This window comes from Phoxinus phoxinus (genome assembly GCF_949152265.1).
Source record: "Phoxinus phoxinus genome assembly, chromosome: 24".
Lineage (NCBI taxonomy): Eukaryota > Metazoa > Chordata > Actinopteri > Cypriniformes > Leuciscidae > Phoxinus > Phoxinus phoxinus.
The window spans coordinates 6,614,964-6,633,989 of record NC_136899.1 but is presented as its reverse complement, the minus strand read 5'-3'; the positions used below and the strand labels follow the sequence as shown (position 1 = coordinate 6,633,989).

At 36.6% G+C, this 19,026-nt stretch overlaps 1 protein-coding gene across 3 annotated transcripts; it reads left to right on the top strand.

Moving 5' to 3' along the window:
- The first annotated feature begins 4,530 nt into the window (after window positions 1-4,530).
- LOC306993042 (asparagine synthetase [glutamine-hydrolyzing]-like) lies at window positions 4,531-17,066 on the top strand. 3 transcript variants are annotated; one of them, XM_079602489.1, is made up of 13 exons: window positions 4,531-4,720; window positions 9,731-9,802; window positions 9,889-10,138; window positions 10,463-10,700; window positions 11,422-11,607; window positions 12,745-12,846; window positions 12,943-13,070; window positions 13,920-14,046; window positions 15,048-15,154; window positions 15,407-15,507; window positions 15,595-15,676; window positions 15,898-16,053; window positions 16,140-17,066. In XM_079602489.1, exons 3-13 carry the CDS (start codon window positions 9,890-9,892, stop codon window positions 16,347-16,349), a joined length of 1,686 nt encoding a protein of 561 aa, XP_079458615.1. In that variant the 5' UTR covers window positions 4,531-4,720; window positions 9,731-9,802; window position 9,889; the 3' UTR covers window positions 16,350-17,066. The 3 variants fall into 3 exon arrangements, with proteins under 3 accessions (XP_079458615.1, XP_079458614.1, XP_079458616.1); XM_079602490.1 differs by having other exon boundaries at window positions 4,599-4,720; window positions 9,731-9,806; XM_079602488.1 differs by lacking the exon at window positions 9,731-9,802 and having other exon boundaries at window positions 4,594-4,720.
- The last annotated feature ends 1,960 nt before the right edge of the window (window positions 17,067-19,026 follow it).

Sequence of the window (19,026 nt, the reverse complement as noted above, 5' to 3'; positions counted from 1 at the left end):
GGAATTTTTTTTTTTACATTAAACATATCACAAATTCAAGCAAGATAAATAGGAAACATATACCATGTATGCCATAACTTATGGGAAATAAATGTAACTGAGAACAAGAAGGGTACCCAGATAGCAGACCAACATTGAATCTACATTGAATCAATGTTAATGCATTAACCAAAAGATCATTGAATCAATGTTGAAATTTAACATTGATTTTTCATCAGGTTTGCACCCTGAAATAATGTTATTATGAAAAATGAACGATGAAACGATGAAAAATGAACGATCAACGATGAAAAATCAATGAAAACTATGATTCTGATGGAATTTCAACATTTAATCAATGTCACCTTGCTATCTGGGTAGCCAACAACAGGCCTAGCCTAAATAATCAACGTAAAAGAGGACTTCAGTTCTTTAAACGTGTCCATGGTTCCGGTTGCTTTCCGGCTTGAAAGTCTTTTTTATGTCTGTCTTGAAATGGGAGATATTGGGTATCCTTTCAGACCATTTAACATTTGTGTATGTAAAACTTGCCTATAATAATATTAAAAGGTTAACATGAAAATTAGATTCTTGTCCATATATATTTTTATTATTATAGAAATAACATCCCTTTTCTCTATATACATTTTACATCAACTTAGCATATTAAATAAACATTCAAAATCAATAAAAAAAGTAACATACATGCATTCGGAAAAAAAAGATGTAATACAACCATTTTCAGAGAGATCAGTTTTATATCTCTTTAGGAACAGGTTAGTTGGATAAATGATTTGTACATTTATTATTAACACAGTATTTGTTATTATAAGTCCAATTTAATTTCCAATTATTATTCTCAAAATGGTTATTCCAAAAATACTTATCGAAATGTTTCAGGGCAATGAGTCAAACATAAAAAATAAAAATAAATAACATTTTTATTTTATTTTTATATTAACCCTATTTAATAAGATATGTTTATTAAACATTAATTGCATATAAATTTCAAAAATCTTAAAAAAAACCCTGCTGGTATTGCATCAAATACAATACTATATTCTCATGGAGGAATTGGAATACCAAATTTCAGTAATGATGGAAATGATTGACAGTGCTGTATATAGACACACACACACACACACCACATCATTCTGTTTGATATTTGTACTGTTGTTTGAATAAATCTTTTGCAATATTATAAAAAATACAGCTGAGCTTTGACAATTCTTTTCAGTTAATTTGACAGTTTAGTGAAAAGCGGCTGTATAGCATTGCAGACACAAAAATAATATAACTTGCATTCAGTTTTGCCATTGATAAGTGGCATTAATATGCTTTGCAGTGAATTAATTGCATCAGCCTGTGTGTTTGATAAAGTCATCTGACTAGTAAAACCTGTCCTCTCCTGGCTGGTTTTAAACTGTTTTAGTGTAAAGCATACAGTCCTCTCAATAGGATTCAGTTGGCCGGTAACATTTTTATGAATTCTAACGCTGTGAGAACATGAACATAGTCGGTAATGTCTTTAGTGAATGTAAACAGTATGAAAACACATGTACAGTATCACTAGGCTAAGGAAGGTGTGAGTACAGGATCGGCTAATGAAACACACATGCTACATTTCTGCATATATTTGACCTTGGTGACTCCTGAGAACGGGAATCGCTGCTGATTGGTTGAATATGCAAAGTTTCCATGACGTTTTTGGTCATGACTATTCAGCGTAGTGCATGGTTTCCTTTTCTATTTCACATAAGGAACAAAATACAATGACATTCATAATTGCAAATAAACAAGTATCAAGCGAGGCACGTATCAGTTTAAGCAAATCTATAATAATAGTAAAAAAAAAGAAGAAAAAAAAGTGAGTGGTTCTAGGGTGTCAGACTTATTTTTTTTCTTACTATTATTATAGAAGTGAAAAACAACCCAACGATTAACCCAACTATGTATAGCACCTTCCCAACTGTGGGTTATTTTTAACCCAATGCATTGGCCAGGTAAACATAACCCAACGGTTGAGTTAACTATTCATTTCAGTCCGCTATACTTTTTGCATGTCTTGAGACAGTGTTGTGAAGCAGTAAAGACAACACCCAGCTTTACAAGTCTTGTTAAGAGAGATGCCTCTAGAAATTAGAAGAAAACAATTAATGGTCAATTACAGGGCTAACCTCAAGGGTTATAAAGAAGCACATGCACCAAATATGGTTTTACAGAAGTGCTGGGGACAAAATAAAAGTTGTAGAAAAAGCTTCGGGTGGTAAAATATATGCAGAAGTAAATAGTATCAAGCAAAACAGTTGTACACAATTGACCCTTTGCAGGAAGCTTGATTGACAGGTGATCTGACCAATCATAATTTGCCATCCGCCATTTTGTCCGACAAAGCAGTCAGGAGAGTTAGTAGATTAACATGGGAGGATTTGAACTTGAAAAACGGAGTGTACTGACGCCTTTCCGCGGTGAAAACAACATTCATTCTGATGTTCATTCATGTTTATTTGATGCTATAAATAAACTAGAAGGAAGAGATGATCGGTTCACGAGCAGCTTTAACTCTACAGCGATCTGTCAGACACATTAAAGAGCCACAAAACAATATTTATTGTTTAAATTTCTTTTAAAAAATGACCAAATTTGAAAGGTGAAACTTTGTTTAATATTATCAAAAGTAACCTGGTCTGTCCTGTCTGTCAGCGCGTTGTCAGTGTCCTCGCTGCTCCGTGATGTATTTTTCACTGCGTGAGAACATGGTGTGGCGTGAGAGCGGCGTATAGCTTGTCGGACATAGCGACAGTAACTGGGGGCGGGTCTTTGTGAGCGGCCGGGATTTGAGCCATGGGTTTATGTAACAACACCACAATATCTGTTGGAAGTCAAAAAAGCAGAATGAGAAATAAAGCATTTTCATGTTAGAGCCCAATATCCCCACAATACAAATATTTACAGACGGCTCAAAAGATACTGAGCGTCAGACCACTGGGGCTGCTTTTTTAATTACAGACAGTGAAAATCAGAGGATCAGTGAAATAAAGCGAACAGTTTCAGTTTTAAAGAGCTTGAGATCTTTTAAATCTAGCTGGCAAGATATTCTCTTTAGTATATTACAAATACATTCAGGAATTGTTCAAAATTATATATAGTCAGTGTTATATGGTTTCCAGCACACATATAGGAGTAAAGAGAAATGAGGATGTGGATAAATGTGCAAAATAAAGAGAGAAACAATATACAAGTTCCATTAAGCAAGTCTTAATCTTTTAAGCTTTAATCTGGAATAAAGCGATAGAACAATGGCAGGTAAAGTGGAACAATGGAAAAAAAGGGTAGAACTCATTATATCTTAATTAATAAAAGAGAAGATGTATGGTAAATCAAGGAAAGATTATGTTATTTATAATAGAATAATGTTAGGGCATTCCAATTTAAATAGCTATTTAAACATCCAAATGGGTTATGTGAACATGTCATATTGAAGAAACAATACTTCATGCGATTCTTGTGAATCATGTATCAAGTATGACCAAGAAAGGAACAATATAAAAGGAGAAATTAAGAAAAGTGGAATTCAAGAATTAAATTAAGGTCAAGTCAAGTGAAATAAATAGTAAATCATTCTTTGAGAAAGGGCTGATACATAATATAAAACGCTGTTCCACACTCCGGAGCGGAAGGTGGCGGTAATGTAGGCCTACACAATACGCTGGTTGGCTTGGCAGTTGGCAGTCGTAAAAACCAAGAAGAAGAAGAAGGCTGCGTCTGAAAACCATGCTGCCCTATGATGCTGCCTTCGGAGGACGCATTGTTGGAATGTCTGTGTAACGTTAGGTCGGAAGACATCAAGCCACGTCCGAATGCAATGTTAGTTTCACTTTCTGTCACCTGAGATACCTTTATCTGATCAACTTTTAAAGGCAGCATAGACGTACTATACTTTGCTGCCTTTGATATCCCACAATCCTGTGCTTTCCATTCAAAAATAAAGATGGCATCTGGGAAAGTTGCGGCTGGTCGTCTGTTTGTACATTTTTGATCAACGTTTTCCACTTATGATGTAATTTCTAGCGAGAAGCCATTACAAGTTCACCTAGTTTTCACCAAAGCTCGCTCTATTTTGCTGTAGAATGGATTGTTAAACCGTTACGCTGCATTAGAAGCCTGTCCGAAATCAGTTTCGTTGAGGTACCTTCGTTTACAAACGCTGCCTTTAGCGAGGCAACAAGTCAGCTGCACGTTACGTTTTCGGAGGCAGCCGAAGAAAGAATCCAAACACAGCGCGAGCGTCACTACGGGAAGCAGAAAGTGTCTAACTTCACGTCACCGGTTTCAGCTCAACTCATGTGTTAACTCGGTTACATGTTCATCCAGCCGAACACACCTCAAGCCTTCTGTGTTCCTCTGCATCGGACTAACCATTTTATGGAGGGGAGTAAAAGAAGATGTTTATAATATATATGATTCATAAGATTAGGGGAATATATAGCTATGCTATAGCATGTAGCATAGCTACTGGATTTAGTGGGGCACCCTATTAGCGACGGCCCTGCAGTCACATGGCCAAGACCGTCACATTCGACCAATCCAAGCAAGCGATTCTCATTTTAGGGAGGAACAAGGACAAATATCTAATGCAGAAATGCAGCACGTGTGTTTCATCAGCCGGGCCGATCCTCACTGAAGAGCGGGTATTTCTCATACCTCATCCGAGATACACCGAATCAAGCATCGTTTAAAGGTAGTTCACGTTGTATCTGATTGATTTGTTAAGAATTTATCTCACTATGTGTTTTTAAAATGCCAAGAAGTGATTGTAAGTGATTATATGGGAGTAGGAATGCAGATTGCTTCAAATGTTAGCCTAAACCACAGCAGTTTTTCAGCTTTCCTTTCGTATAGGCTAACGTTACTAGAGATGTAGAGAATATGGGATAAACGAACAGCTTAAACATAAATTAACCACAAATCTGTCAAACAATTATGTACGATTTCTTCCAATTAATAATAGTATGCTGATTTGCATTACTACATAGGTTTCCTGTTTAAGCCAGCCACGAGGACACGTTTTAGATGACATATTAAAGTCACAATGAAATCAAAATGGACAATTGTAAAAAAAAAAATTAATGGAATATTGTAGTATTTAATATAAATAATTTATTGGTGTACTTAATTATTTTTTCTTAAATTCACGTGCCATCGTAATCTTTAATAAAAAAAAAGTTATCTAGCCCTCCCCCTATAATGACTCGTCATCAGGTGTGTTCGACATTGAGGATGTCACCGATCAGGGAGGAGCTGTAAACTGAGGCTGTGATGCTCGTGCTACTAAGCCTATACCATTAACCTCCTAAGACCCAGGAAATAAAGTTTTTTTTGAATTTAGACATTTTTAATGACATTACAGAGCATAAACAAGGGAAGAAAACCTTTTTTTTTTTTTTATAAATATTTTATTAATGTAAAGCTTGTCCTTTTGTAAAGGGCACCAGGGCTCCGTTTCGTCATTTGAAAAGGTCTTAGTGTTTAAAAAAACATTAAAAAGATTTATGGAACATTCCATATCATCTTGTGCTACCATATTTCATTCCGACCTCGCATGTAAAAATTTCAGATGCAACTTCGCTGGCTGGAAAATATTGAAACCATGTCTTCGTGCTTCAAAAAACATTACAACAATCTATAACATTTTCTTTCTTGAAAGTCCAAATCAATGATTGTGGCACAAGTGAAAATCAACAAGTCTCTTCTTTTTCAGTGTAGCCCACACTTTCCACAACATAAGCTTGACCTGTTTAGTCATCGTTTTTGAAGCATCCCTGCTTGTCAGTGAAGTGAGGCCAATAGGCAGTGGCGTCTTTCCTGACCTCTGGTTGTAGTATTGTGTATGGAATGGATCACATGTTCCAAATTGGCATAGAATAATGTGCCAAAATGCCTGACTCTCACAAACCTATTATACTGCCTGCCAGTAATGAACAATACTGCAGCTATGTAAAAAAAAAAAATCCCCTAAAAGGACTGCATAACAGTTTTTTTTTTGGTATTTAAGTTATTGAATTAGCAAAATGTGCATTTTAATTGACCAGAAACTTTAGAAAACACATCTGGATGTTCAATTTTCTTTAATTGAATTTCCTAGTCAAAAATGAACTTACAAAGGAGCCTTGATAGCATGTGACCTAACATGTGCTCATGTCTCCCTCACGTCCTTGTTGCCAAATGTCAAGCACATGAAACAGATTTTAATTTTATTGACTGAAGGATATCATATGATAATGCTAAAATTAGTTTCGGTTGAATATTATTATTGTATTTTCTCTGCATCGTTTATAAATGACGAAACGCCATAGAGGGGTTAATTTATTTTTGTGTCTGCAGTGTTGCTCCTAAACATTACATTTTAAACTACCACTAAACTGAAATTCATTGTCAAAGCTGTGTTTTTATAATATTTGCAAAATGACAGACTTGCATTACTGGTGTGTCAGGTCTCCAGGTACTGCGCTGTCAATCATGTACAAGTGGTGTTCACTTCAGAGGCAAATTACACTGGGCCTCATTTACCAATCTAACGCAGAAACAAACACCGATCCAAGCACAGAAATCATCTTGCGACAGGGTTCACATGATGGGATTGGCAGCACACAAATGTTTCGTCAATCACATATGACTGATTGTACGTTGATAAATGTGGCAGCTGAAAACAAGTGTCTTTAAAAATCATGGCTCAAATTTTAGAAGCCTCGTCCTGTAGTTTACGACACGAGAGAAATGTAACCCGGCCGAGGTTACATTCCTTTATATGAATATTAAATACTAGTAAATAAAACAAAATATTTACAAACATTAATCCTCCAATCACCCTCAGATTTACCCAACTTTTTTCCCCCCCACTGGGGTCAATTGGACCCCAGCAGTTTAAACGTCTAGAACAAGATTTTATTTATATTTATTTTTACAGTGTTATGTTTCCTTGTTGACTACGTAAATAGCTCTGTGAATAAATGACCCAGGTCAGGGCCATTGCATGTTATAAGGAAGTTTCATTCACTAATAATTTTGTGGATTGTTTCATATTTGTACGCACACGGGAGAATTTCTCACGAAAAATCTCCACCCAATTCACAACGTGTGTATGCACATTAATTTCTTGACCTCGTTCTTATCTTAGTGAATTGGAAGGATTCTAAAAGAGCGCCACGTCCAATAGGTTATCCCAAGCCATCTCCATATAAAGGGCTTTCCGCACACGCTTTCCTTATAGCCTTTCGTCACTCTGTCAAACATTCAGCTGTTTCCACACACGCTCTCGCCCCAAACCTTGAGCAATGCCAAGTGTCCCATTCTCACCAGTTCTAAGATTAAACGCCTTTCATACAGACCTCTCATGAGACAGTTGTACATGTGCATATATCTGCGTTATTATGAAGCTGAACATAATGCAGCTTTTCTTACTGTATACTAAAATACTGTGTTGAAATGCATTTAAGATTCAATTAAATTGTTTGTGTAGTTTTATATATGGATGATATAATACAATTAATTAGTAAACATATTTTAATATTTATAGTTATGTTAAGAAACTTAAAAGCTAAACAAGCCTGGTGTCAAATCAACCTCTAAGATCATTGATGCTACAAAATGTGTACGGGACATAAAATTAACATGGTGATATGTTTTTAATGTTTATCCAGTTGTCAGAATTGTATATTAAACTATTAACTAAAACACAAGTTCGGCTATTGTGGCATTCATTATAAACCACGTACAAGCAAGCCAAAATGAATTTATTTAGAGAAACTCGCAATTGTACTCGCATACTACTTTCATTTGGCAAGAATCCATGTTATTCACTATGTATGTGAAACTATTGTTCATTATGTAAACGAGGTTTTATACTATTCCAATATCCACACAAAATATCCTTCGCATGCACAAATGTGTTTGCCTAGGCACGGATTGTACAGATGACCATTTAAATTGAGCGGTGTAACTTATATGTTTGGTTGCCTGCATTTTAGTTTGCTGATGAATGGCTGTAACTAATATTAACAAATGATAACTTATTGTAAATTGTTACCAAAACCTTTAAGGGTCATGAATCGCCCCTCTTTCAGCTCAAGTCTACCTCACAATCTTTTTGAAAAATGCAACTTAAATGGGCGTGTTTGTCTGTGAGAAGAAGGGAGGGAACGGGGAAGTGGGTGTGGCGGGGCAAGGCAGGAGAGGAAGAGCAACTGTCAGTGGCTAATGCTGACTCACACTAAAAATCAGGGGTCAAATGTGTGGAAATGCAAGATTTTTATAGCTGCTTTATATATTAGATTAACCCTTTGGCCCATACAATCACACCGATGTAATTAGAAAATTGCAGCATCAGGTGATCTAAATTCAAATGAGCTTTTGTGCTTTGGCTGGCGTTGAGCCAGAGACGGGCGAGCTCAGCACTTGTCATATCACAGCTCTATTTTCTCACAGTTTCTCACATATTTTCTATATTTTCTCACAGTTTTAAAACGTCTGTCATTGGAACGCACACATGTGGTGTCATCAATAATTAAGAGACAGCGTCTGTCTTCTCATAGGATTGGAAGAAAAAAAACATGAATAATTATGGCACCGACGCATCATCAAAGTATTACAGTGCAGGACACGATGTAGATTTTAAACTCGGAAGACGAAAATAGTAAACTCAATTAACCAGTTTTCCCCTACAATTATATCTAACAGATGCTAACTTTGTCTTCAATGATGTTCAACACACAGCTCTGTTAAAATCTTTTTAAAAGAAAATTTAGTTTAGGGTTTCATGGCCCTTTTATTATCTATAATCTTTTTTTTATCTTTATATTAAAGATATTAGCATTTGTGAAATATTTTTATAAAACTATATTACCAGAACAGTGTTTATTAATTTATTATATGTAGTGATTTGGCATTCTAACTGCTAGAGACTTGGCACAAAGAGGATTAGGCTTAAAGGAATTCGAATCAATTCGCTTCAAATTCATGAAACTAAGCATGTTTCCTCGCAATGACTTGTTCTCCATATGTAAAAAGTTTTGAGGAGTTTGGTCAATGCAATCTTAATTCTTAAATCTTAATTGATCTTAACAATCTTAGTTAATATTAAGTTGGGCATAGCTAATGACTGTAAATTAGAAAGAGTTCCGGCTTGATGAGAACAATAAATGTACGGACTTGAGTATGGTGGCTGTGGGAAAAACGAATCCCCCACCTGTCAAAAGGTGGCGCTATAGAGCCCATTTCTGAGCTTTTGCCAGTGTCTAACTATCATTAATGCCGATCTGTGTCGAGTTTAATTAAATTCTAAGCAAGTTAAGTACCCCAAAAACACCTGAGAAGAATATTCTATTTTGACACATTATGCTAACGCTTCTCTTCATGTTCATCAACATTGGGAGTTTGATAGCTGTAGGTAAAACCACACACACACACTTTTCTGCATTTCTGTATTTCTGCATTCAGTATGCCAAATTTCATTCACTTTCTCCAGGAGATCAAAACGTCAGCAGCACTTGTTTGGAAGATATTTTCAACAAAAAAAATCAAGAAAGACTTTTTTTAAAAAAAAGATTTTTTTTTCTGTAAACTTCTGTATACTGTTGTTTGTTCTGTTAATTAAAAAGAAAAGAAAAAAAAGAAAGAGAGAAAAGAGAATCTGCTCAAAGTGAGCCAACTGGCTGCTATCTAATCATGCTCTCTGTACTTTGATGGCATGCAGCTCATGTGGCATTGGTGCCATTTGAAGACTGGAAAAAATTTCAAACTGGCATTCACTTGAAGTCAGATTCCAGTAGGTCTGTTAAAACATTTGGACATGATTACTTTTGCTCCCTTCTAATTTTAATGACATTTGTATTCATTATTTTTTCCCATCAGAATGTGTGGTATATGGGCCTTGTTTGGTAGTGATGAGTGCCTGGCGGCTCAGTGCACCAATGCCATGAAGATCGCCCACCGTGGTCCAGATGCTTTCCGCTTCGAGAATGTCAATGGATTCACCAACTGCTGCTTTGGGTTTCACCGCCTTGCTATTGTGGACCAGCTGTATGGCATGCAGCCTCTGCGTGTCAAGAAGTTCCCCTACCTCTGGTTGTGTTACAACGGTGAGATCTACAACCACATCACGGTAAGTAGCTGAACGTTGTTCACACAAAAATACAATTTTAGCACAGTGATAATTTCATGTTTGTCCATTAAAAAAAAAAAAAAAAATATATATAAATATAAATAAAAACATCACATGCCACCTTGGATTTTTTTAAGTTATGGAACTTGCCAGATGTATTAATGATACAAAGGCCTTTTATATGCCAAAAGATCAAGGAAAATTTGATTTCTCATGTCATGACCTCTTTAAGGCCTTTGTGTGATTGAGTCATGTCATGTGATTGTAGTTGATATGATCTTAGATGGTTTAACGTAACATCTGAATCTGTCTTTTTCCTTATAGCTGAAGGAGCAGTTTGAGTTTGAGCATCAGACCAAAGTTGATGGAGAGATCCTTCTGCATCTGTATGATCGCTTTGGAATCGAGAAGATGGCAACTCTGCTCGATGGCGTGTTCGCATTCATCCTGTTGGACACTGCTAACAGAAAGGTTTTCTTGGGCAGGGACACGTACGGTGTGAGACCACTGTTCAAACTGCTCACCGACGATGGCTTTCTAGCAGTCAGTTCTGAGGCCAAAGGTATAATGAATAAAACCAAGTCATATTTGTCCTCTCCTGGTAGGGCTGCATGATTAATTTAACTAAAACCGTGATCCCGATACAAATAAGTGTGACTATCAAATCGCAAAACTGTCATTTAAAATAAGAAATGAATGCATGATTCCGAGTGAAGCACGGCACTGTTCTTTTGCATGCCTGCAGCTCATATCTGCCGTCTGAATACTTTCTCAATTCTCTATCTTTGAAAAGGCCTCAAGGTTCCATATTTGGCGACTGTTTTGTGATAGAAGTGAAATTTTAACAAATGTATTGTTATAGGAGAACAAAAATTCAACACCCGGTGGCTATTTTTGGTACATCGCCTAAACAAAATCTCATATGAACTTTTCTGTAAAAGTTAGTTAAGTTAGTAAACAATGTTGTTAGACAGCAATAAATAAATATTAGCATTGTAATTTCACAGAGGTACTGAAAAAAAACTTAAATAGTTTTTTATTTTAATTTTAAAATATTACATTTGTAATATTTAATTAATAATCTTAGTCATACTGATATACAATATTGGGACAAATTGTGCAGCTCTACAAAGAAGCACAGCAAACCAGGAGTTTTTTTTAATTTATGTAATTACATTTTCATTTAGTTTCGTTCATATCTCCTGGTGCAATACTTCGAGCACACATTTATTGCAGAATGATTTGAGCAGCATCACATTTTCACTGTTATTTAATCCAAACAGGTTTGACAGAGATCACACACTCCATGTCCACCCCTGCAGAGATCACCCCCTTCCCCCCAGGACACTTTGAGGAGTTTGACTTGAAGCTCACTGGAAAAGTGAAGTCTCTCCGGATGGGTCGCTTCCACTGCTGCACAGAAGAACCTAAACATGCCTCCTATAACAACCTTCAGGGCCTCGGCACAGGTAGATGTCATATAGTGATGTAAAAATAGTCCAGATTGCTTGTACATTTATATTCTCTGTGTTTCAGGGTAGGCACACACAAGTGTTGTCGCTTTGTTTTTCTTTACATTTAAATTACTATGGAACAGATGAATGGGAAAAATATTTCTGGAACTTTCCAATCATTGTAGTATACACTGCTGCTTGAAAGTTTATGAACCTTTTATAATTTTCTATATTTCTGCATTAATATGACCCTAAGGTTAATAACCCTAACCCAAAACATTATCAGATGTTCACAAAAGTCCTACAAGTAGACAGTATTACACGTACCACTTCTATTGGCCTAGAAAATCGCAACTTTTCATCTTCTGTCGGTCTTATTACACGATGTAACTACAGAAGAGTCAAGTTTTAAATAGGAAAAATATTGAAACTCTGTTATTTTTTGAGAGAGATGCTAACGGTCTAATCAGATTCAATCAGATTCAATGATCTATGCTAAGCTATGTTTAACTCTGGGGGAGTTGGAAAATGAGTCTATATCCAAAAAAAGTGGAGTGTTCCTTTAAACCAAAAATTATATTTTTGTCTCATCTGTCCTCAAAACACGTGTCCACATAATCTTTAGCAAACTGCAGACGAGCAGCAATGTTATTTTTGGAGTGCAGTGACTCCTTGCAACTCTGCCATTCACACCATGGTTATTCAGTGCTCTCCTGATGGTGGACATCTGCCAACATGAGAGAGACCTTTAGTTGCTTAGAAGTTAAGTTCCACAAACATGTGTTGTGAAGTTCAGACATTGCTAGATCCCTGTTCTTTTAATAAAACCGGACACTCACTCAATGTCATCCCATTGACTGAACAGGTGGAGCCTAATTTCACTTTTAAAATTAAATTCTAATCCTAGAACTTCACATACTTTTGCTGCTCAGAGATATGCAATTTTTGATGATTTTCCTGAATAGATAAATGACCAAGTATATTATTTTGTCACGTTTGTTTTATTGGGTTCTCTTTGTCTACATTTAGGACTTGTGTGAATATCTGATGTTTTGGATCATATTTATTAAAAAAATATAGAAAAGCACTGTACGTCTGCTTGCAATCAATGTAAACTAAAAAGAAATACTTTTTTTTCTCCCTTGTCATCAGGCTTTGAACTGGAGACGGTCAAGAGCAACATTAGGATCCTGTTTGAAAATGCTGTAAAGAAACGCTTGATGGCTCACAGAAGAATCGGCTGCCTCCTCTCAGGTGCCTGTGCTGCTCATTCTGTTATTTGCTTCAAGTGGGTTTGTCACTCTGACTTTTTTATTACATTCACCCTATCCATGATGTTTTAATTTCCAGGTGGTCTCGATTCCAGTCTGGTTGCCGCGACACTCGTGAAACTGGCCAAAGAAGAGGAGCTTCAGTATCCCATTCAGACATTTGCCATTGGTGCAGATGACAGCCCAGATCTTCTTGCTGCCCGCAAGGTATTGACACTGTATATTCAGCATATCATATGCACTTTATGCTTCTATAGCCTGAACATGTGTTGCACTTTCTGTGGATATTGCATTTATATATGACTTAAAAGCATTAGATGCTAGCGTTATGATTGTGGAATTTCTAACCTCGATAAAATACCTTAGAAATATTGAAGGTTTAATACCATTTTTGGATACTACAGGGACAAATTTTGTTTCTGAAGAAAATTGTGTACATTTTTTAATCTGGTGCACTTTAAGAGTAAAAGCATTAACCTTTTACTTTTATCTTTTTAATCTTTGCAATGGCTTTATGCCTGTACTTTAAGTGGACTGAAAACATTTTTGTCCATTCTTTAAATTTTTGGTCAATTTCATTTTCTTTTGTTTAATAATTCAATGTGCTATTGTTCATCATCAGATGTACAGCTGTATCAGTGTGCTTATTTAAACATTTCATTTGAAGAAGACACAATGAAATATGTGCACATGCATATACAGTGCTGGTTTATGTTTGGAGAGTTAGAGTATGAAATGTGTCCATAAAAACTGAAATGTGGTCTGCACTGGATCAAGCATGTTGTCATAGAAACTTAAAAGTAAATGTAAAAAACTTAAGTAAAAGCTCCATGGTTTAAAGGGCCATGAAAGTCTAAAACACGTTTTTGAGATGCTTCCAGTAACCAATATGAACCGGTTGCACCAATGATCTAATTATTAAAGAGGCAAAAGAGGATCGTCATTTTTTGGATCGTTTTGTTCTTCCATTTTAAAAACCAGTTGAATTAAATGCCATATGTGGTTTTGAGTATTTAGTAGCAGATCGAGTTGGTTTTAACTGGTGTTGTGTGGCAGGTGGCAGCCTACATTGGCAGCGAACACCATGAGGTGAACTTCACGCCTGAGGAGGGCATCCGCGCGGTCGAAGAAGTCATCTTTCACTTGGAGAGTTTTGACATCACCACTGTGCGTGCCTCTGTTGGTGAGTACAGGAGTAGAAGGAATTAGGGCTTCTCACGAGTAATGATTTTTTCTTTCCTAGTTGACTATTAGTTCATTTAAGCAATTAGTTGACTGATCGCATGTTTAAAGCTGCACTGTGTAACATTTGTGTTCAAAAATTTATATATTGAGCGAGTACATCATGAATCCATTTTCCAAACCGTGTTTGTCTTATCCTGAATAATAAATGTTAATATTTGGACTATTGTAGCCCAGTACCTGCCTGACTGGAGAGAAGTCGCTCTGACCACAATGTTCTTCCACCAGATGCAGTTTTGTTTATTATCTGCTAGAGTGCCAGATGTTACATAGTGCATCTTTAAATTAATTCAACCGTAACAATTTATGTGGTATAAATCGATAATGATCCTTTAATTGCCTATATATAATACTGTAATCGGCAATCGTGCACACACACACCCGTGCTTGCCGTAGCATACCGATTAAGAATGTGTTATAAAAAATAGCAAGGAGACTCTGAATATTTTAATAATTTATTGATAAAATTGTGTTTTCGGATGCAGAGATTTAATTCAACGATGCTGACTCATCTCCTCAGTAGTGGTTGTCTGTATGCATTTTTCATATGGATTACATAATTGAGAATGTTTGAATTTATTAATTTAAAAGTAGACATTTCAACCTTTCTATATATGCATTTCTCATGTCTGTGAGGCAAGTATACACCAAGTTTCGGTTTATTTTGACATGCTGAGACCGAGATGGCAGAAAGAGTGTCCTGTTTGTTTTCATTATCTTACAAAAGTTTGATATTTTATTGTTATTGCAAGTGCACACAAATAAAATGTGTAATAATGTATATGTATATGTATATATATATATATATATATATATATATAGCATCATTTACTTCAGCAATATGAATTTCCTAGCTCAGCTTAAAGCCACTAGGTGGCAACAGTGCTTTTCAGAAAAAGATTTGTATTCAGTGTTTTTTTGTTTTGTTTTTTTTCTATGCAGGTATGTTCCTGATATCAAAGTACATCCGTGAGAAGACAGACAGCGTTGTGATTTTCTCAGGCGAAGGTTCTGATGAGCTGACACAAGGATACATCTACTTTCATAAGGTACATGTCATGATATGCTCAGTTTACATTTACTGTCAACTCCAAATGTATTAAAAAAAAGCTACACTTAAAAATGCTCCTAAAAAACTGTGTAGCAACATTTGTGTAGTTTTATAATGTAATTCAATGACATTCAGACATTTTAAGAGGGACTTCACTATGGTCACTTTGAGACATAAGTGTCTTGTCATGCATTGTTCGCTGTATCTTAAGACTTGGATTCAGCTGAATTTGTGACCTGATTTGAATTAGGCGCCGTCCCCTAAAGCGGGCGCTGAGGAAAGTGTGCGTCTGCTGAAAGAGCTTTATCTGTTTGATGTGCTGAGAGCGGACCGAACCACAGCTGCACACGGGTAAGACAAGATACCCCTTCCCTCTCTTCCCTTCCCACAGTAACTTGGTGATTTCCACTGTTTGTGACGTCAAACCTTTTCCACTAGACTGGAGCTGAGAGTGCCTTTCCTGGACCACAGATTCACCGCATACTACCTCTCTCTCCCTGCAGAGATGAGAGCGCCGAAGGTGAGTCCTGACACCGCACAATTCAGTGATTTATCCTTCCTCATGTCAGTCTAAAATGTGTCTGTTCCCACATCGGTTACGGTGCCTGCTCTGAAGTGTAATGCAAAAACCAAAAGCCCAAATATGAGCAATAATAATAATAGTGATGCTTAATTTATTGGTATTGCTTTAATTGAAGTGTTTTTTGTAATCCGACTGAATAACTTGTTTGATTGGAGCAGAATGGTGTGGAGAAGCATCTCCTGAGGGAATCGTTTAAAGGGATGAATCTGATCCCAGATGAGATTCTCTGGAGAAGGAAAGAGGCCTTCAGTGATGGTATGACATCCTTGAAGAAATCCTGGTACGCAAGCCTGCAGGAGCACATCGAGTCTGAGGTACTACACATGTACACACAGACTATGATGTCATGGATGTGCACAGTACACGGTGTGTATCCTTTAATCTATCTTCTCTCCTTCAGGTGAACGACTCTCAGTTGGAGAAGGCTGATAAGCTGTTCCCTTTCAACCCCCCCAAAACCAAAGAAGGCTTCTACATAAGGCAGGTGTTTGAGAAGAAGTACCCCGGCCGCAGCGACTGGACGCCACATTACTGGATGCCCCGCTGGATCAAGGCCACCGACCCCTCAGCCAGAACCCTGTCCATCTACAAGCCTGATAAAGACGAGTAATCGCATCATTCTTCAGACCTTGGCTAAAAATTACATTCTCTATAGCACACACATCTGCCTCAAGAAGCTGGTTCAAAATGTATGATGCTACCTTCCTCTGTTAAATTAGCTAAATTTAAGTTTTCTCTGGGTGGTTTGTTTACTCTTTTCTAAAGAGAACTGAATTTGTAATAGGGCAGGTCAGTTCTTCACAGAAATGAATCCCTGTCAACTCGTCAAGCCTTCAACCTGCCTTGCTGAAAATAAGTTTATTTATATAAAACATGAGTGCCATTTTCATGCAGTTTATATTTTCTCTTCAAATTTCTTCATTAAGCTTTATTTTATTAAACGGAATCTAAAAAGATTTGGGAATCGAAGCGAGGTATAGCTTGTTGGTTAAAGGTTCTGTAAAAATTTTTTACAGAAGCCTATAAATACTATTTTTGTTACTACTTTAAAACTCAGAATTTAACATAAGCCAACATTGTCAACAAAAGAGTTTTATACAAAGATTCTGAAAGCTTGAAGGGATCCATAAGATTTTAAGATCAGGGGTGCATTTCCCAAAGTCAACGATGGTCACAATTTCTGTCATTACCAATAGTTCAATGGAACTTGCGAACAAAATTGACTGATGCTTTTGGGAAATGCACCCCATGGGCTGGAAAAGTTGTTGGTTTGATTATGGCTGTGCAGCGATTAATCGCATCCAAAATAAAAAACATTTTACATAAAGTGTGTGTACTGTGTATAATTATTTTGTATATATATAAATAAATACACATGCATGTATACATTTAAGAAATATTTGCATGTGTATATACTGTATATATTTATATATAACATATAAATAACACATTTTAAATGTATACATGCATGTGTGTATTTATATATATATAAAATGATACAGTACACGCGTGTAAACACTAATTTTGGATGTGATTAATCAATGCACAGCTGTATTACAGGCCACAAACAACCTTTTTTTTTTTCTCACTTGACCTAAGCACTTAGTCATGTTCCTTCACTGGGACTGTCCCTTTGAGTGTATTTGTATGTGTAGAGTTAGTTATTTGACAGATTAGCAATTGGTTGGCTAGTTAAACTAAGTTAAAGGGATGGTCCACTAAAAAATATATATATTTACTAACCCTTACGATGTTTGAAACCTGAATGCATTTCTATTGCAAAACACATAGATGAAATTTACGATTGTTGAAAACCAAACGGTTTTGGTGACCATTGAATGGATATAGATGTATTCCTATTAATATGAATTCCAGAGAGGTTCTGGTTTAAGGAAGATTAACCTTTTAGCCTTATGGGGAGTTAGTCTTGCTCTTTTTAACATTTTATTTAATGTTTGTTTTATTTGGTGCACAAACCCTGTAACCTGTTACAGAATTAAATTGGGATCACATTAATTAAATTAATGTATGTGTGTAAGTCACGTAAAGCATCTTCCACCTCCTGCACTGAATAATCAAAAGACTTTTCAGTTACATTGAGACCTTGATGCGTGCTGTTATCGGTTTGTAAGATCTGGTCATGGTGTGTATAAACCTTTGCTTTAATGCATCTTGACGTGTTTTGATTTATTTCAGTATGCGTGGTGTGAAACGGTACTTCGATGATTGAGTATTCCTCTGTGTTCGCCTGTAGGTGGAGAGAGGGCACCCACTGTAAATACACGATTAGACCAATGAGGCCAAAATGAATTTTTAGAAGAAATCTTGTTCATAGCAGCGACAGGACATGCACAGTTCACGAGGACGAGATCACACCTATAGGCTTTGAAGTCTGAAATATATTTGAAATATTCAAACCTGCAAATAGCTGCTTTTTGGTGAAATTTGCCATTTGAATCAATGTCATTTATGTTAACCGTGTAGATCCAGTTTGGGGGGGGGGATATTATTATGCACTAGAGCAAAAAGCGTGCAATAAATTGATCGAATTAATGCCTCCTTATTACTGAATAAAAGCCATTTCTTTCACACACACAAAAATATTTGAAAGAAAAAAAATGTGTAGGCCTACACGCATTACTTGACAAAATGACTGCCACTGTTTTGTGAAACCTGCAATGTCAATCAAATGCTGTAATCCTCATGGGGAGTGGGGACCAACATGCATTGTCCCCACAAGGATTTCAGATATTGCCATCTTTGTGGGGGCATTTTGTAGGGTTTACCGGGACGCACACACCAAGAGGACAGCTTGCAGGGTGAACAGAAATGTGGGACATTACTGCAGCCTGCCACGTTCCCGCTGGCCCTCTAATGAACGGAAACCTAGGGCGGATCTGTCGTTACCTGAGCCTGTAAAATGTGGAGCCAAGCTGCCTACATACAGTCTTTCTTATAAGAGAGGAAATCAAACCATGTAAAAGAAAACTACATCCATTTGAACATATGAGAAACGCAGACCTTTTATGAATCTGTCAGTTCCAGATGCAGTTGTGATGTTAAGGATTCAATGCGGCTGAACCCCCGAATGACAGCTTGACGTCTTTGAAGCACCAGTCAATGTTTGTTTGTTGGAGATAGATAGTCTCTCTTTCACAACCCTGCAGGAGAGCATAGCGAGGAGAGGGGGAAAGAGGAAGAGAGATCAGTAAACTCTTTTGTGAATGACATAAAACCAGAGGTGGGCAAAGTAGCCTACACCTTCCTTACTTGAGTGAAAGTATAGG